This window comes from Stomoxys calcitrans, chromosome 4 (assembly GCF_963082655.1).
Source record: "Stomoxys calcitrans chromosome 4, idStoCalc2.1, whole genome shotgun sequence".
NCBI lineage: Eukaryota > Metazoa > Arthropoda > Insecta > Diptera > Muscidae > Stomoxys > Stomoxys calcitrans.
In genome coordinates this window covers 130,868,253-130,880,346 of record NC_081555.1, presented here as the reverse complement: position 1 = coordinate 130,880,346, position 12,094 = coordinate 130,868,253, and the positions used below count along the sequence as shown (strand labels likewise).

General features: G+C 41.7%; 3 protein-coding genes across 11 annotated transcripts in view; 2 read left to right on the top strand and 1 right to left on the bottom strand.

Moving 5' to 3' along the window:
• The window catches only part of LOC131997388 (general odorant-binding protein 28a-like), a 91,721-nt gene that overhangs the window by 21,578 nt on the left and 58,049 nt on the right, over positions 1 to 12,094 (top strand). The window lies entirely within an intron of this gene.
• LOC106086461 (apoptosis-inducing factor 3) overlaps positions 4,523 to 12,094 on the bottom strand; it is a 42,077-nt gene continuing 34,505 nt past the window's right edge. For 7 of the 9 annotated variants that reach the window (XM_059368349.1, XM_059368348.1, XM_013251144.2 and 4 more), the window contains 2 exons: positions 7,544 to 8,469; positions 4,523 to 5,488 (listed from right to left, as the gene is read on the bottom strand). In XM_059368349.1, coding sequence (XP_059224332.1) covers positions 4,736 to 5,488; positions 7,544 to 8,469 — 1,679 coding nt within the window. In that variant the 3' untranslated portion in view covers positions 4,523 to 4,735. Of the gene's footprint in view, positions 5,489 to 7,543; positions 8,470 to 8,526; positions 8,605 to 8,700; positions 8,785 to 12,094 lie in introns of those variants that run through there. The other 2 variants (XM_013251146.2, XM_013251147.2) reach the window with 2 other exon arrangements.
• On the top strand, positions 8,616 to 9,512 carry LOC106086463 (uncharacterized). The gene is made up of 2 exons (XM_013251151.2): positions 8,616 to 8,737; positions 8,837 to 9,512. Exons 1-2 carry the CDS (start codon positions 8,690 to 8,692, stop codon positions 9,425 to 9,427), a joined length of 639 nt encoding a protein of 212 aa, XP_013106605.2. The 5' UTR covers positions 8,616 to 8,689; the 3' UTR covers positions 9,428 to 9,512.

Here is a 12,094-nt window from a genome sequence, read left to right as displayed (position 1 = left end):
TCTAGACTTGAAGAGGTGTACCGCTTTTCTGTCGCTGGCTAGAACAGACGTCCCAGCCTTTGACTAGTCACTGTCTAATCAAAAACATGTTGACAGATTGAGTGTTGTTAACAGGGATCCCAACTTACTGCTTTTCGCACTAGATTTAGTGCTTTTTAGGTCCACCACAAGCCCGAAAAAGTGTCAACTAGTTCCAAACGAAAAAAAACGCAAAGTGGATGTTTTTTACCCTTTGAACGTATGGGGGTAACGAAAGCGTCAACAATGAGATGGTAGGTGTTGATTTGTCCTTCTCGGATCTTTTCCAGGATTTGACACAGTGTGAATATCTGGTCCAGGGTGGATTTACCAGGTCTAAAGCCGCATTGATAGCGTCCAGGTATTCCATTGACTTTAGGTTTTAATCTCTCACACAGTACGCTCGAGAGTATCTTATATGCGATGGGGAGAAGTCTTATTTCTCTGTAGTTGGCACATTCCATCTTGTCTCCTTCCTTGTTTACGGGACATAGTATGCCAAGGATCCAATCATCGGGTATGCGTTCTTTTGCCAGATTGCACAGATAAGCTGATGTATACGCCTTATCAGCGTTTCGCCTCCGGTCTTATATGGTTCAGCGGGTAACCCGTCGGCTTCTGCTGCCTTGTTGGTTTTTAGTCGGGTCACTGCTACTTGGACCTCATTTGATTAGGAGGTAAACATTCTATAACATCATCATTGATTGGTTCTGCGGTATCCTCTTCGCCTCCAACGTCAGACACTAGCAAAATTGCAAATTTTACCATGAACATTCCACTAAGGAACAGGGGCAAACTTCTCACATATCAATGAGTGCAGTCCGATTCAAGTTTAAGCTCAATGGTAAGGGGCCTCCTTTTTATAGCCGAGTGCGAACGGCGTGCGACGTTGAAAATTTTTTTCTGATGGTTTCGCCAGGATTCGAAACCAGGCGTTCATGCTAGCCTCTGCGCTACGGGGGCCTCCGGACACTAGCAGATGAGTAAAATGTTATTTCCATATCCTCAGCATGCTGTGTCAGTTACCAGATTTCCTTCTTTGTCTCTGCAGGAGGATGTATGTGCCTGCACCAAAGTCGTCGGTTTGATGTTTAATTCTTTGGCAGAATTTCCGGACTTAATTCTGACTCCTGTACATCTCAATTCGCTCACACTCACGTCTTTCAATATCCTTCTTTTTCTACGGAATAGACGTTTCTCCCCTCTCCTTTTCTCTCGCTACTGATTGCAGGGCCACTCTATACGCCGCATTCTTAGCTTCAGTAGCATCTCGACACTTTTGGTCATGCCATGGGTTTCTTCGAGGAGAATTCCGGTACCCAAGTACGAATTTCGCCGCATTTTCCATGGAGTGGGCAATGGTTTGGTTTCGGAACAAGGAGTGCTTTCACCAAGCATTTCGATCAGTCGAGTGGAGTATGCCGTTGCCATCTGTTGTGTTTGCAACTTTTCAATGTCCAGCTTACGTGCAGTGTCAGATCGTACTAAAGCTTTCTAATACCGGCCCTTAAGTTACAGTGCTTCAATTGTTCAATTGTTCTAGCCATAAATTTCTCTTACCGCCCTATTGATCTCAAAATTTCAAGTTCCCTGTTACTGAGGACCGCAGGATCGGCGCAACGGATGACATCACACTTGTCAGCGAGTTCTGCTATCTGTATCTGTACCGTATTCGATCGACTGGTATAAAGCGATCGGCTGCTGTGTTAACTATATTTCAGAATTTCTTCTCAGCAACTTGCACATCTAAGATAGACGGTAGTTCACCGAAGCATAGGTGTATTCTCTGATGGAACTCCAATGGGCTTTCTTCCATATGTGGACGTATCGATCCTTGTCAAGCTCCTATGGGTGAGCAAGGTCGTTCCATAGAAACGATCGCCGCGGAAACATGATGGCCTTTAGGTACTTCAAGGCGCCAATAATTCCCCTTGTCATATCGAGTAATATAGACACACATGGTATTTAAGCAAGAGACGGTGCCGCCCGCCGTATCACTGAGACTCCATATCGCTGATTGTACGCGATTGCAGTTGCAGCTACTTCTGCGAAGCAGCTCTCAGCTGATCTTCTCGTGATGACGATGAACACCACTTAGAATGGAGCTCAAAGTTTCAACCTAGCTGTGTGGTGCTTAAAGTCATCCTGTATTTTTGCGCTCAAGTTTAACGAAAAATTAATGAAAGGGGAATCCATCGCGCTAGACAAAAACTAAGAGAGGACCTCTCATTAGTCAGAGCTTAGCCCATCCAAAAACTTCTGGCATCTACAGTAGTCTAGAAGAAGAAGAGTGAAATGTGGCTGGAGGGCATTCAGACATTAATAGAGGTATTCAATCATAATAATGTGAGGGCAATGACACAGAAGGTGCTCCACTGTCTCAAACTTCTCCTCGACACCACATACCCTGCAGAAATAACCTAACGTTGCAATGACCAGTGGGGACAGCACTTTGTGGTTTGGCTTCCTCAGTTCCCCTATATGTGACGCGAGACATTTGACCGTCCGTTCGCGCTGTTATCGTATTAAAAACGGCAGTCCTTTCTTGTTGACGTGCTGAAGGTCGTTTTCCGCAATAAGATGCTCTAAGCTGAGTGTACTCCACCTTTCCCAGAATCTTAAATATAAAAATTTGTGTTTGTTTGTTTGTCTGTTCCGCATAGGCTCAAAAACGGCTGAACCGATTTTCTTGAAATTTTCACAGATGGTGCATAATAATCCCGCATTGAAAATAGGTTACTACATTTTTTGATTTCTGAAGGGGGGGCGGACCCTCCCCCTTACCCTAATTTTCAGAAACGCCAGATCTCGGAGATGGTGGAGGTGCGATTTAAACGAAATTTTGTGTGATCTCTTATAGTAACCTAAAAATAAAATTTTGGTATTCAAATTCCGGATGGGGTACCTAGGCGGGACGCCCCACCCCAAATCCTACCAAATATATATATATAGACCAATCACAACAATATGGGACTCAAATGAAAGGTATTTAAGATTAGAAAATATATTTGATATCTAATTTTCGGACCAAGTGTTTGGGAGACCACCCCAACCCCCAAAACACCCCTAAATCGGAGATATTTACCGACCATTGCAATATCGGACTCAAATGAAAGGTATTTGCGAGTAGAATACGAATTTGACATCCAAATCTGGGACCAAGTTCCTGGAGTGCACCCCTTCCCCAAAACACTCCCCAAACAGGACTTATTTACTGATCATGGCAATATGGGGCTCAAATAAAAGGTATTTGAGTGTAGAATACGAATGCGATATCTAAAGGTATTTAAGATTAGAAAATATATTTGATATCTTATTTTCGGACCAAGTGTTTGGGAGACCACACCAACCCCCAAAACACCCCTAAATCGGACATATTTATCGACCATGGCAATTTGGGACTCAAATGAAAGGTATTTTAAGAGTAGAGCACGATACTGATATATTTTCATTACTCAGTGTTTGGGGTACCAATCGCTCCCCAAAACACCCCTTAAACGTATATTTTTACAAACCATGTCAAATGAACGGAGTTTGGGGAGTAGAGCACGAAATTGATATCCACGTTCGAGACCATTTTGCTGGGGTTCTACCCCTTTACCAAAACACCCCACAAACAGCTATTATTTACTGACTATCGAAATATTGGACTCAAATAAAGGTATTTGGGAATAGAATACGATTGTGATAACCAAATGTGGGACCATGTATTTGGGGCACCGCCCCTTCCCCAAAACGCCCCCAAAAAGTGAGTACAAATTTACCGGCCATGCCAATATGTGTCTCAAACGAAAAGAATTTGAGATTAGAAAACGAATTTGATAACCAATTTTGAGGCCAATTGTTGGGGGGACGCTTCATCCCATAAACTTCCCTTAAACCAATGGCAATATTGGGTTTAAACAAATGGTATTTGAAAGAAGAGCACTATGTTTATATTTTTTTCAAGGTCATGATTTACCGATCGTGGCAATATGGGACTCAAATTATATTTCCATGGGGATTTCATACCCACTTTCGAGAGTCCCACTGGGGGTTCACACCACCCCCTAAACCCACCAATCGCCTTCACACTCGTAAAATCCCCATGGGAATATCGGACTCAAAATAGTGTATTTTAAGAGTAGAGTACATCTAACATCCAAACTTAAATGACCCTAAACCCTTCGAGCGAATTCTAAGTACAATAAAGATAATACGGGATTCAGATAAAGGCATTTATATTGTTATGCTATTAGTCAAGCGATATACATATTCTATTTTTCGTAGTATGGTATTTTATTAAAAGCCCTCTAATTGTCGAAAATAAATTTGCAAAGATAGTTTTGTTCCATATAAAGTAAAAGAAGGCGCAGCAGAGCAGGCCCTCCCTAGCTAGTCTTTTATATGCACGAATGAGGTTAAATAGGGAAGAGACAGCAGTTTATATTGATTTTTTGGAAGCAACTTCTTTGGAATCACATAAACTTTTTCGAAATTTGGTTTAACAAAATTCAGTTACCCATATTATTCGCAAATCAATTTTATTGACAACTAAATTTAAAATTGTACAAAATATAATAGATAGGTAATTTAATATAAATAATATATATATTTTATTTTTATACATATAAATGTAGAATAGTTTTTCGTTCAAACAAAGCAGTTGGTTAACATTTTACAAAACGCATCACATACAGTCAAACATACACAGAGAAGCCTTAAAAACTATGAAAATTTAAATACATTTGCCCACAAGCTTCAATTTCTTGGTCCAAGCCACCGGATCACTTGGATCCTCCAAATCTTTGCGATGCAGCGTTTTTCCTTGACTTTGCAATTCTGCAAATTGAGCAACAATGGGATCACGACCACACGAAGCAACAGCAACAACTTTATCATCTCCATCCAAGAAATAGGCAACAAATTTCAAATTGTCCAAATCTCCTTCGATGACAACATCGTTATACTTTCCATATCCGGAATAACGGAAACCCTTGCCAAATAACATGGTAAAGAAGAAAGGCACAGCACGTAACTCCTCGGTGGTTTTGCCCACCATATTGAGGGCGGCAATGCGGCCATGATACTGCGCCAATTGATAATGGCCAATGGCGGCACGTTCCTGGTTGTGCGAGTACACTGGGGCATTGGCAATATCACCACCCACATAGACATCATCGACCAATGTCTTGAGATACAGATCGGTGTCAATCGAACCATTGTGATTCAATGGCAGACCAGAGCCAATAAGGAAGTCTGTGTTGAATTTGGAACCGGTGCCCATGATGAGTATGTCACAGGGTAATTTCGTACCATCCTTGAGTATAACATCGGTAACGTTGTTGTTATCATCACCCAATATCTCCACAATGCCACTGTTCATGACGGTATGAATGCCCTGGTCTTTGTATAAACGCAAAACACGTTCACCCACTACCGCTCCAAAGGTGGCCATCAAAGGGAATTCAGTGCGTGAGATTAGAGTAGCCTAAAGGAGAAGAAATTTATAAAAATTAGTTATGCAAAACAACAAGGCCATGTAAGAGGAAATAATGTGTCAGGGTTGTTCTTAATTTGGCTTGGAATAGGAAATTTTCTCTAGGTTAGGTTAGGTTGAAAAGAGGGTGCTGATATTAATCTGCCCCATGCCACTATGGTATTCGGCTTGTTGTGAGCTCTTAATACTAACATAATAACCTCGAAAAAGAAAATCTAAGTTAGGAATTCCGTGCTACTTTCAAAATTTGTTTTCTGATGGTCTTGCCAGGTTTCGAACCCAGGCGTTCAGCGTCATGGCCCCACTTAAGTGCCGGTATTTGTTAGCCGCAAAAGCCGGGCAATGAATAGGAAATGTTCCAACTCCTCATCATCTTCCCCACATGCTATCACTTGTCACACCCCCCAGGAATAGCTGTGAGCACCACACAAGCTGGAACATTGAGGTCCGATCTGTGTGGTGTTCATTGCTGTCACGAGAAGCTTAGCTGCGAGCTACCGGACGTGTCCACAGGTTGCGAATAGTGGAATGCTCCATACGAAGTCGCTGCAACCGCAGTCGCGGACAATCAGCGGTATCGAGCGGAGATTCTTAGTGAGAGGCCGGCCGGCAAACGCAAATTTTGCCCATGAACATTTTACTAAGAAACAGGGGCAAACTTCTCACATATCAATGAGTGCAGTCCGATTCAAGTTTAAGCTCATTTTTCAAGTTTTTTGCTTGTTAGGGCGAAGATCATTAAATTTTACAATTTTTGTTTGTTTCTCTTTCGAGGCGAGCTTAATGAACAGAGATTGCAAATGGAAAAGGAAAACCAAAGAAAGCAACACACACCAACCACTATGGGACGCGTTTCGTCTTTGGTTAGAAGACTTTTCAACCATACTAGGTGTGATTGCTTCAAGGGTCGTGCGTTGGTATGTTGTATTTGAATCGTATTAATTGCGAAACCGCATCTATGATACAATTACCACATTAACTACGCTCGACAACCCTGTCTATTATCTGCACTTTTCCCAATTCATGTATTTTTGTGTAATGACAGACTTTTTTCTGTGGCAATTACACTTCTTTCGTAGTACACATAATTCAGTGCATCTGTTGGAAGTTGTATTGATGGCTTCGAACGCCAGACGCCTCCTTTTTATAGCCGAGTCCGAACGGCGTGCCGCAGTGCGACACCTCTTTAGAGAATTTTTACATAACATTCCTCATAGTACCTCATAAATGTTGCCAGCATTAGGATGGGAAAACAACCGTTGAAAATTTTTTCTGAAGGTCTCGCCAGGAATCGAACCCAGGTGTTCAGCGTCATAGGCGGGTATGCTAACCTCTGCGCTACGGTGGCCTACATGGGTGGCACCGTCTTTAGCACAAATACTGAGTGAATTTCTGTGACATTTTTCCATTAAATTTTCTCTAAAGACTAAGTTTTCATGAAATTTTCTCTAAAGACAAAATTTCCATGAAATTTTCTCTAAAGACAAAATTTCCATGAAATTTTCTCTAAAGACAAAATTTCCATGAAATTTTCTCTAAAGACAAAATTTCCATGAAATTTTCTCTAAAGACAAAATTTCCATGAAATTTTCTCTAAAGACAAAATTTCCATGAAATTTTCTCTAAAGACAAAATTTCCATGAAATTTTCTCTAAAGACAAAATTTCCATGAAATTTTCTCTAAAGACAAAATTTCCATGAAATTTTCTCTAAAGACAAAATTTCCATGAAATTTTCTCTAAAGACAAAATTTCCATGAAATTTTCTCTAAAGACAAAATTTCCATGAAATTTTCTTTAAAGACAAAATTTCCATGAAATTTTCTCTAAAGACAAAATTTTCATGAAATTTTCTCTAAAGACAAAATTTCCATGAAATTTTCTCTAAAGACAAAATTTCCATGAAATTTTCACTAAAGACAAAATTTCTATGATATTTCCATGGAATTGCCATGAAATGTTCTATAAGTACAAAATTTCCAAGAAATGTATTTTGATTTGTTTTTTAAATATTTGTTTTTGTTTTTTTTTGAAACTGCACACTTACACATTTGGCTTTTTTACCCCAACTCTGTGCTGCCTCCAGGGCTATGAAGCTCGAACCCAAACACACCAAATTACTCTCTGGTGTAATAAGTTTATTGATCTCCTTTAGATCATCATACTCGCGTACGACCATGACACCCTTTAGATTCGAACCCTTAATTGAAGGCTTGCTGGCCGAACAACCAGTTGCTATGAAGATTTTATCATATGTCACTGTGGTATTATTCGAAAGATACAGGATCTTCTCCTCGCAACTCAGTTTGGTGGCAGCCACACCCATGAGGGTTTCTATATCGTATTCCTCATAGAATTGAGGCTTGCGGAATTGTAAAGTCTCAATTTGAACATCGCTGGCTTTGGAAACCTTAACACGATCATAGGGTAAATACTGTTCCTTGCACACCATGACCAGGCGGCCGGTAAAACCTTCTTGACGCAATGTTTCGGCACAAACAGCTCCTGCAGGACCACCGCCAACCACTACGTAGCAACGATTATCTTTAGGATCCCGCTTGACCATGTCCTTTAAACGCCGCGTATTCTCCAAATCCTTACGCTTGGCCCTTACCATAACCTGACCATCAGATTTCACCTCCACCTTGTAGCAAGGCAATGAATCGAGACCAGGAAAATCTTCAATATCACCACTATCGATGCTGAAGCAAGCGCCATGCCAAGGACAACGCACGCGGCCATCTCCCAAGACGCCCGTGTGCAGAGGAGCCCCATAATGAGTGCACTTATTGCCAATGGCTTTGATTTGATCCTTTTGCTTCACGACCAACACCTTGGTGTTTTCGTTGAATTGGAATTGTTTCATTTCGTGCTCCTGCAAATCGCCGACATTGCACACGGCCACCGGATCAGTGTAGTCATCAACCATTTTCGCTTCGCAGGTAGACTGATAAAGGCCAGAACCAGTGGTACCTGAGGAAGAGAGGCAAAAAAATGGAATTTTTATTGCTTTGCATTGGATATACATACAAATGGAATTTTAATATGTTTATAGAGAGCAAATATTTCCCAGGAAAATCCTTGGTTAAGCAGAAAAGCCCTGAGCAGATGTTGTCAAATATCTTTTTGTATAAAAATTCAGATATCCTGAAAATGTCTGCTTTAGTATTTTGCCAACTGCAGCAAGGGACGCATGCAGCTTACCTTAAACGCAAGAGCAACATACAAAAATATGGAAACGGTAAGAAAAAATTTGTTTTTCTATAAATGAAAAGAACGTCATAACTAGTTTGAAAACCCAAAGCCAATTGATAGAAATATTCCTGCTCAACAATTTCAGAATTATCCCATGCTTTTGCTTCTCATTCTCCTATCGTTCGCCAAATTCGGTGTACAGGCCGCACCGATGAGAGGTGAGACCACATTCAATAATGAAATCATGAATGATGTTCTATTGGACTTGGATGGGGAATCACCCAAATTATGGGATCTCAAAAGGAAGTATACCTACAATCTAGGAGATGAGAAGCCTACTGAAATATTATGGAAAAAGGATGTTTTTGAAAAGGACATGGATGATGCAGGATTATTCAATGACTTTAGTGTTTTGATAAGGAGTTCCGCAGGCTCCACCTCCACCAGCACAACGACAACAACTCCCAAACCCACAAAGGCAGGATTCTGGCAAAGAATTAAAGCCCTTATATGCAATGATTTTGACTACTCCAAGGCAGCGGAGCAAAGTGGCAGTCTTTTGGAGCCCATCGTTGAGGTCATCGATGACGTCGAACGCAGCGAAACTTGGAAAACTGTCAGCAAATATGCATCGAAAACTAAAGATGTAGTCGCCGAAAATGTTGATGAGTTGGGTGATAAATTGATAATCTGGAAAGATGACTTAAAGGATATGATGAAAAAAATTAACTTCTAAAAATTGCAGATCTTATAAAATTTAAAAAAAAATATATATAAAAAATAAACCAAAATTTTCTCATTTTGGAAATACCACAAAAAAAAAATACAAAATTCTAAGTACAGTGAAAAAAAAAAATAAAAAAATTACAAATTAGTTTATTAAAGTTTATCTAAAATTTAATACTTTTTTGTATTTTTGAAATCTTAAAATCTTTTCTATAATAAAAATTTATCCCAACAATTTATATAGGTGTATCAAAAATTTTATTTAACTACAACTTTTGCCTTTTGACAGAACTTGGGTCTTAAGTTCAGTTTGCACCTCTAGTGAAATTTTCGGTTGCTGCCAAGACATTTATGTCTCCACTGGAATATAAATAGTTGTGTAGACTACAAGATACTCATTTTAAGCAACTATTACTCAGTGGCGACATAAATGTCTTGACTGCAATTGAAAATTTCGCAAGAGGCAGCAAAAATTCACCAATGCTCCTTATGTCACCCTGTTACGCAAAGAAGATTTAATTTGTGCTGCGTACCTGCAAACGAAATTTTCGAGAACGGTTTCGAAACCTAACATTTCGCTTAGGATTTGTCAATGCATTTCTAATGGCAACGAAAATTTTGTTTGAGTTGCGTACTGGCTTTAAGTTAATGGCATGGTGTGCCAGCTGATATTATTTCTCTCGCTCTATGTTTTGTCTGCATATACTCTGCGATTAAAAGCATGAGAGCAGTGCAAATACCGAGTGGTGAGTTTCGCACTCACACCGGCTTATTTCAATTGCAGACTCTACCACATGTAGACTGGGAGTTAATGGCACACCAGTTGGGTGGTGGGCCATTAACTACAATATTACAAGAAAGGATACAAGAAAAGACAATCATCCATTCATTATTTTGTCCGATTTTTAATATGGGATTGAAAAGAACCCCGGACTCTGGTTCTGTTCAGTTTGCCAGAACCGCCTTCATCATCGGTCGGTGTCGGTGAGGTGTTACCGGTGCATGGAGTGGGTACATTTCCGATCTAGCTCTGGCCTCACTTCACTACGGGAGTATAGTCATACTGGATATGTTGCAAGGTGCTGTGCGATCATAGCCAGCAGTGGGTTACAAGCGTCGTCGTCGTCGCCTTCTCCGTACGCCAATAGACGCAACAGCATCTTAGCCCCAATATTGCCAGGCCAGTGCCGGGAAATGTATCATTTTTGTAACTAAACTGCAACGGTCTCCGTGGCAAGATCGATCAGATTGTGGGTTTCATGAGTCGGAAGGATATATTGGTCGCAGCGATCCAGGAGACAAAGCTGACCAACGACTGCAGCTTACACAGTTGTCACGGATACAATGTGCTACGTAAGGATCGCTCAAGGAATGGAGGTGGGGGATTGGCCTTCGTGATACACCATTCCGTGCAATATAGACCCATCTCGCCTGGCACTAGTGACCCCTACATGGAGTGCATGGGGATAGCAGTCAGGTCCGGTACTGCCGAGATAGAGCTATACAACGTGTACATACCGCCGGTTTGTGGCTGTGTCCCGATTAATGGCCAAGCTTACAACACCGACATAAGTGGGTTACTATCTGACCATAATTGTCCGGTTCTAGGGGACTTTAATGCGCATCACACTTCATGACATTCTCCCCTAGGTAACGACCAGCGTGGCATGACTTTGGCAGAGCAGATTGAAGGCTCCACGTTTTGCACGGTAAATGAGGATGCCCCCATTACGATTACGAGAAGGTGCAGCAGCTCGCCAGACATTTCCATTGTATCCCCTGATCTCTTTAGTGACGTATCCTGGCAAGCCGTCATCTCTTTGGGGTCAGACCACCATCGACCGATCACCCGACTTCATAACCTCTTAACGCCGGACGTTTATCAATCAGAAGAAGGCCGATTGGGCTGGCTTCAGAGAGTATACCAATCGCCGCTTCAGTGAACTGCCACCCCCCTCGGATGTGCTAGTGGCCGAGAGGAAATTCCGAGACATCATTAACGCAGCAGCCGGTCGAATACCCCAAGTGCGGCACAATTTCCCGGCACGGCAGTGTTACTCGCAGACGAGCGTGATGGCATTCATTGTATAGACCCTACCAACCCCAGGATAAGCGAGCTGAATCTGGAAATAAACAGGGTAGTCAACGAACATAAGCGGAATTTGTGGTTGGAACACTTGGAGCAATGTAACTTAGACACCGGTTTAGGCAAGCCCGGTAGACGGAATGACAGGACCTCAGTCACTTTTGGCGAAGTAACCGTGTCGGATCCAAAGAGATGCGCCAGGTTGTTCGACCATCAATTTAATGTGCATCCCGAGAGTGACAGGGCAAGGTGTGGAGCCATTCGCCGTATTCGTGGTCTCTGAGCCGATGAACAGCCATCACAATTTACCGTGGGCGAAGTTACGAATGCCATTCGTGGAGCTAAATCATCCAAGGCGTTGGGCGCCAACGGAATATCTACATCGATGTTGAAAAATCTGGATTTACCTGGAGTTGAGTACCTTACCACTGTCTTCAACCTGTCTTTGAACACTCTTATAGTTCCCGATGTCTGGAAAATGGGCAGAGTGATCCAGCTACTGAAGCCTGAAAATGACCCGAGTTTGGGGGAGTCGTACAGACCGATCTCCCTTCTCTCACCAGTAGCAAAGACGTTTGAGGCATTAATCCT

Excerpts from the sequence above, each read along its gene's own strand:
- LOC106086463 (XM_013251151.2), top strand. The coding sequence starts at position 8,690 with ATGCAGCTTACCTTAAACGCAAGAGCAACATACAAAAATATGGAAACG. Across the intron at positions 8,738-8,836 it reads CATACAAAAATATGGAAACG|AATTATCCCATGCTTTTGCT; the intron begins GTAAGAAAAAAT and ends CAACAATTTCAG.